Here is a 7,500-nt window from a genome sequence, read left to right on the forward strand (position 1 = left end):
CCTCTCATCTGGGTTTGCTTGCAGGTCAGTGACTGGTGGGAGGAGTATATCTACTTAAGGGGGCGCAGCCCTATCATGGTCAACAGCAATTTCTACACTATGGTAAGAAGATGAAAGACAACGAGAGAGAGAGAGAGAGAGAGAGAGAGAGAGAGAGAGAGAGAGAGAGAGAGACACAGAGAGAGAGAAAGTGAGCGAGAGAGAGAGTGAGCTGAGAGAGAGAGCAAAATATATTATTGTGAGTTGTTGATTTTGTTGCAAATAAAGATATTGTATGTCTAAATTGTGTGTGTGTGTGTGTGTGTGTGTGTGTGTGTGTGTGTGTGTGTGTGTGTGTGTGTGTGTGTGTGTGTGTGTGTGTGTGTGTGTGTGTGTGTGTGTGTGTGTCCAACAGGACCTGATGTATGTGACCCCGACACACAGGCAGGGGGCTCGTGCGGGGAACATAGTCCATGCGATGCTGCAGTACCGCCGCAAGCTAGAACGCGGAGAACTCACACCTGTAAGATACACACATTTGAATTCTGTCATACGAATCTGCTAGTTAAAAAGAACATGTACTGGATTCAGATATTTCTCAGTCGTTACACACATAGGAAATCAGACATACTGTAGAAAGAAAACAGTCTACATCCCATGGCAAGACTGCCTATTGATGCTGATACGGAGCAGAACTTTCATCTTACTTAACCCCTTAAGACGCGGCTTTATGAATTTGTTGTTACCAGTATGGTTGTGGTGCATTACTAAAGGGCCTGTGTTGTGTCATAGTATTGTAGTGCTATGATAGTTACATTTCAATGACTATTAGTCAAGTCAAGTCAAGTAGGTTTTATTGTCAATTTCTTTACATGCACTGGTCATACAAAGAATTTGAAATTACATTTCTTGCTTTCCCATACAGACATAGACTAATCTAGGTAAGGACATAGACAGTATAGACATAGACAGTACTTATACATGGACTTAAGACAGTATGGACATAGACAGTGCTCATACAGACATTTAAAGTGCAAGACTGGACAACAGAAGACTTGTAGAGGACATACATTAAGAGGTATTGTTGTGCTTTTGTGCTTTTCCTAAAAAAGTCCTTTATAGCGTTCTGACATGGTAATAGTAGCATTTTGAAGAAAAATAAATATTAAAAAGGTCTTGTCAAGTACACCGGCAGCAGTGTGTGTGTGTGTGTGTGTGTGTGTGTGTGTGTGTGTGTGTGTGTGTGTGTGTGTGTGTGTATGTGTTTAGTGCAGGTATAAGGTGCGGTGTGCGTCTGTGTGTGTGTTCGTGTGTCTGTGTGTGTGTGTGTGTGTGTGTGTGTGTGTGCATGTGTGTCAGTGTGTGTATGTTTGGGTTTAGTGCAGAAAGTGCAGTGTGCTTGTGTGTGTGTGTGTGTGTGTGTGCGTGCGTGTGTGTGTGTGTGTGTGTGTGTGGTGTGTGTGTGTGTGTGTGTGTGTGTGTGTGTGTGTGTGTGTGTGTGTGTGTGCATGTTTTGAGTTAGTGCAGGTTGAAAGTTCAGTCACAAGTATAGTAGTGCAGGTGGAATGTTCAGTCGCAGATATGGTGGTGGGGGATGGGGGGGGTTGTCAATGGCCTTTCTGGCTAGAGGCTGACAGTGGAGGGAGAGTGGGTTGAGTGTTCAGCATCTTGATCGCTTGGTGCATTGTGCTGCTCGCCAGCCTGGTGGTACGGGAACGGAGGCGCCTGTATCTCTTTCCAGAGGGCAGGAGGCTGAACAGTTTGTGTGCAGGGTGGCTTGTGTCTTTGATGATCATCAGTGCTTTCCGGGTGAGGCGTGTGGTGTAAATGTCCTGCAGGGAGGGGAGTGGTACTCCAATGATCTTCTTCGCTGTGTTCACAACACGCTGGAGTGTCTTCCTGTTTTTCTCCGTGCAGCTTCCTCCCCACACTGTGATGCAGTTGGACACGACGCTCTCTATGGTTCCTCTGTAGAATGTTGTCATGATGGAGGGTGTAGCACTTGCCTTCTTTAGTTTGCGCAGGAAGTAGAGACGCTGATGGGCCTTCTTCGCCAGTGATGTAGTGTTGGTGGTCCAAGAGAGGTCGTCGCTGATGTGCACTCCAAGGAACTTGGTGCTGCTCACTCTCTCCACAGCATCGCCGTCGATGGTCAGTGGTGGCAGTTGTTTTTGGACCCTTTGGAAGTTGACAACAATCTCCTTGGTCTTGTTGACATTCAGCAGGAGGTTGTTGTCTTTGCACCATCTGGCCAGCAGGTCTACTTCTTCTCTGTAGTGAGTCTCATCGCCCTTGGTGATGAGGCCCACCAGTGTTGTATCATCCGCAAACTTCACTAGATGGTTAGTGCTGTGGGTCGTTGTGCAGTCGTGTGTCAGCAGCGTGAACAGCAGGGGGCTGAGAACACAACCTTGCGGAGCCCCCGTGCTCAGGGTCAGGGTGCTTGAGGTGTTGTTCCCTACCCGTACTGCTTGTGGTCTTTGCATCAGGAAGTCCAGCAGCCAGTTGCAGAGCGTGCCACTGGAGGTACGGCGTGCATTAAGGGGATACAGGAGAATTCCTACCAATTTCAATAGGCAGTTGTATAGCTCATGCTACCATTGACTTGTCAGTCACTGGAACCGATGACACAGCATTCCTTTTTGTTCAGCCCTCTCCAAGACCCAGGCCGTTCTAATGCGCAGTACGCACAAATGTTTACATAAAAAAACAAACAGACAGACAGACAGACAGACACACACACAGACACCCACACCCACACAGACACACACACACACACACACACACACACACACACACACACACACACACACACACACACACACACACACACACACACACACACACACACCACATCTTCAAACATTCTCTTCATATCATCCCAAAAGTTCAACATAAGCAGGCATCTTACAACACAGCAGTAAGCTCTCCTCATCTCCCCTCTCCTCCTCCTCCCCACAGCTGAGGGCTCTAGGGGTGGTACCCATGTGTTCCTACCAGTACGAGAGGATGTTCAACACCACCCGCATCCCTGGCATCGAGACAGGTGAGGCACACACATTACAGTTTTTCTTGATTGCTTTGACACAGTTGTCACTCCAAAAAGCACATTTTCATATCAGTTCACGCAACGGGCTAACCAGTTAAACCGATTCTCCAAACACAACATCTTTGTTTGCTAAAGGCTACTACGTTTCCAAAATATTTAACATATGTAATAAAAGCAAACTCTGTCTTCAGTCCAATACACACTGCATAGCAGTGTATGAACACTCCCAGTCAGTCATTACACAATGGTCGTAAAAATCCAAAACACGGCTATCATGTTGACAGAATTTGCCGTTATTTAACACTGTTGTCAATTGCATAACTTTCAAGCCAGTCAGTTCCATTGTTGTTTCTTTTACTTAGCCACTGACCCTGCTTGATCAGGATCTACTGACTGAGAGATGGCAGGCCCAGTAAATGCTTTGCATAAAGATTTGAGTTGTGTGTCTTTTCTTATGTAAAATTGTCAATAGGCTAGGTAGTGTAACAATAATGTCTTATTGCAAAGAATTGGATTGAGAATCAGAATGCTTTGATGTAGTTTTTATTTTGTTTTTGTTTGTTTGTTTGTTTTCATTTTTTTTCACTGTACTCAAAAATGTACTAATGGCTGATAATGGTATTACAGAAAATATGTGTAAAGTAAAATATGATGTTGCAGTACGAGAATGCACTTACAGTAAATTCCATCCCAAGAACAAACAAGAAGACACTGTGTATAAAGACTGATTGCTAAATTAAGATTTTTGAGAAGGAGTGTCAAATAGGTGCTCTGGTGTGTTCACACAACTGGCGGTAGTTTCTAAAAGCCAGGAGTACATTTTTCTGTATGGTTATCAGAGCTTAAACAATGAAATGTGCACTACTTAAATGGCACATGCGTTAACTGTTTAGCAAAAACTGTGTTATATGAATGGGAAATATGTCAAGTCAACAAGAATGTGTTAACACATATGCACAATGTGTCTTTTGCTTTGCTGAAATAGTGATCATGACGACTTTGTGTGAGTCAGTTTAAAAAATCGTGTTAAAGCGATCAAGAAAAACTGTAACATGTACTCCAGTCCTGGCTAATACATAGGACCTCACTGTTTGTGTGTTCCTATGTGTGCTCTTTAATCTTAACAATTTCGGGTGACCCCAAAACTCCAAAACCACTCAGGATGGGGTCACCGGAAACTTTTGCACTTTCGTGAATAGCACGGCACATGTGAGACCATTACAAACCCACTTTTTTGGGGCATCATATCTTCAGTTTTCTTTGAGTGCGAGCTTCAGTCTCTCTCTGATTTTGTGTGTGTGCATACATGCTTGTGTGTGTGGTGCAGATTTCGTGCAGCACCTGAGTGACCGTAAGCACCTGGTGGTCTACCACCGCGGGCGCTTCTTCAAGCTGTGGCTCTACTACGGGGGCCGCCACCTGCTGCCGGCGGAGCTGGAGATGCAGTTCCAGAGGATACTCAACGACACCACGCCACCCCAGCAGGGGGAGCTAAAGCTGGCAGCACTCACCGCAGGGAACAGGTGAGGCACACACACACACACACGCACGCGTGCACACACACACACACACACACACACACACACACACACACACACACACACACACACACACACACACACACACACACACACACACACACACACACACACACACACACACAAAAAGTCTGCTGCAAAGCTTAGATGCAGTTCCAAAGGTGAGAAACGCACAAATGCATATACGGACACTTACACACACACGCACGCACACACACGCACACACACGCACACACACACACACACACTGAGCTCCCTGGAGGAAATGCAAGGGACGCAATCAGGCAGATATCCAATTATATGAAGTTCTGGAGTCTCACAGAGTGGCCTTAGATGGAACAGTCCTGCCACAGTATGGCTCTAAATATAATCATGGTAAATAGATACAATAGTACATGGCCACCTCTGACACGCTAGCCCAGAATAGATTTGTGCATAGTCACCTTTAACACAGTACCCCAAAATAGATGAGGACACAGGCACCTTTGACATGCTATGCCATAACAGACATATAGAGTACAGCACATAGTTACCTTTGACATGGTATGCATTAATAGACATATACATGTAGAGTGCATTGTCAGCTTTGCTTGTGGTGACAATTATTATGCAACATTATATAGACGTACATACATACAAATACACATACACACACACACACATACACACACACACACACACACACACACACACACACACACACACTCGCAGAGTATGCTGTGTCACACTGTACAGTGGCCTGAATCTAAGATCCTCATTTTACACGGGTTATGGAGATTTTTCTAAACACATATTGGTACCGGTAGTTTTGTATACATTTTTGGCTACCTTTTGTTTACACTGAATTTAGATCCTTAAAACTGATATTTTTGTAGATTTCAAAAAAAAAATGAACCTGAAACAGACATATATAAACAACAAAATCACAAGAAATCCATGTGTTTTGAAAGGATGACATGTTTACCTGGTAAACAATGAATCTCATGCCAAGAGATTACTTATTTCACATCAATTTGTGTAACAATTGAGAATTCTTTTATCAAATATTGTGTAACGTAGATCGGACCAAAAAATAAAAAGGGATAAAAAACTGTCCGTATTTGAAAAAAAAGCTTGAAGTGAGAGTCTCGTGACTGGCTGCATTGTTTCCTTTGCCCTCTACAATCCCTATTCAATTTCTCCTCCTCGTATACAAGGCCCAGCACAACCTTGCACCCTCCTACATCACAAGTCTCCTCGCCCCATACAATCCCACCCGCACACTACGATCCAATGACTCACTCCTCCTTACAGTTCCCTCCACACACCTGCGCACCATGGGCGACAGGGCATTTAGTGTTGTTGGCCCCAAACTTTGGAATTCTCTCCCACTGTCACTTCGTCAGTGCTCTACACTGTCTACTTTCAAATCTAAGCTCAAGACACACCTTTTCACCAATGCTTTTCAACTTCACTGACAGGCACTTCCACTTTATTTTAATGATCAGTTTATTTTTTATTTTACATATTATTCTTTTCCCCCCTCATTTTTATTTTATTTTCAAATGCATTCTACTTCTTTTTTCTTATTTTAAAACATTTATTTTCATTGTACTTTTATTTCTATTTTATTTTGGCATTTTAATTACTCTCCTATTGTTAATTCACTGAAGTTTTGTTATACATTCCCTACTGTTATGTATTTGTTTTGATTGTAAAGTGTCCTTGGGTATTTTGAAAGGCGCTCAATAAAAAAATAAAAATGTATTATTATGTATTATTATTATTACAATCCCAGAGTTCCATGGGCCCGTGCGCGTCTGAGGTACTTCAGCGAGGGTGTGAACAAGGCGTCTCTGGAGGCCATAGAGACCGCTGCCTTCTTCCTCACCCTGGACGACGAGGCTCATGGATACGACCCGGACAAGGCCACGTCCCTCGACCTCTACGCCAAGTCCCTGCTGCATGGCAAATGCTACGACAGGTACATTTACGCACACACACACACACACACACACACACACACACACACACACACACACACACACACACACACACACACACACACACACACACACACACACACACACACACACACACACACACACACACACACACACTCGCGCGCATCTGAAGGCCTGTCCCGGTAGACTTGATAGACTGGTATTCAGTACTTTTGTTCTACGCTGCAAACTGTCCTACAAAGCCATTGCAATGTGCTACAGCAGGGTTTGGTTAGGGCATGGGTTAGGGGAACACTTTGCAGATATAGGATGCCTTGTCATAACCTCACCTTGTAATCTCAGGTGTCACTCATTCATATGTTCATATGTTCATCTCTCTCTCTCTCTCTCTCTCTCTCTCTCTCTCTCTCTCTCTCTCTCTCTCTCTCTCTCTCTCGGTCTCTCTCTTTGTCTCTCTCAGGTGGTTCGATAAGTCTTTCAATCTGATTGCCTATAAGAATGGTAAAATGGGGGTGAATGTGGAACATGCGTGGGCCGACTCGCCTATAGTCGGACACATGTGGGAGGTAAGGAGCTGTGTGTGTATGTGTGTGTGTGTACGTGCATGCGTGCGTAGGTGTGTGTGTGTGCGTGTGTGTGTGTGCGTGTGTGTGTGTGTGTGTTTGTGTGTGTGTGTGTGCATTTGTGTGTGTGTGAGCACTGCTGCAGTGCTGGGCTTGAGTGGCTGGGTTATTGCTTACAGATGTTACTTTTATTAGCATATAGCATTTCATGACAATGACACAACTGACAGACGGGAAAGATGAGCTAGGAGAGAGGCGGAGAGAGAAAAACGAATAAAACAATAGACAAAGACAGATGGGATGGAAAGACAGAGAGAAGGAGAAACAGCAGATAAAGATGTGTGTAGGCAAATATTACGTGTATCTGTACTCTAAATACGTTCGTTTTGCGTGTGTGTGTGTGTGTGTGTGTGTGCAGTATGTGCTGG

At 44.3% G+C, this 7,500-nt stretch overlaps 1 protein-coding gene across 3 annotated transcripts in view; it reads left to right on the forward strand.

Moving 5' to 3' along the window:
• LOC134447659 (carnitine O-palmitoyltransferase 1, liver isoform-like) overlaps window positions 1–7,500 on the forward strand; it is a 31,021-nt gene that overhangs the window by 15,917 nt on the left and 7,604 nt on the right. For all 3 annotated transcript variants that reach the window (XM_063197235.1, XM_063197232.1, XM_063197233.1), the window contains 7 exons: window positions 25–102; window positions 395–502; window positions 2,941–3,025; window positions 4,356–4,551; window positions 6,344–6,529; window positions 6,970–7,075; window positions 7,491–7,500. The exon at window positions 7,491–7,500 is cut by the window's right edge and continues 107 nt beyond it. In XM_063197235.1, coding sequence (XP_063053305.1) covers window positions 25–102; window positions 395–502; window positions 2,941–3,025; window positions 4,356–4,551; window positions 6,344–6,529; window positions 6,970–7,075; window positions 7,491–7,500 — 769 coding nt within the window. The remainder of the gene's footprint in view (window positions 1–24; window positions 103–394; window positions 503–2,940; window positions 3,026–4,355; window positions 4,552–6,343; window positions 6,530–6,969; window positions 7,076–7,490) is intronic.

This window comes from Engraulis encrasicolus, chromosome 4 (assembly GCF_034702125.1).
Source record: "Engraulis encrasicolus isolate BLACKSEA-1 chromosome 4, IST_EnEncr_1.0, whole genome shotgun sequence".
Lineage (NCBI taxonomy): Eukaryota > Metazoa > Chordata > Actinopteri > Clupeiformes > Engraulidae > Engraulis > Engraulis encrasicolus.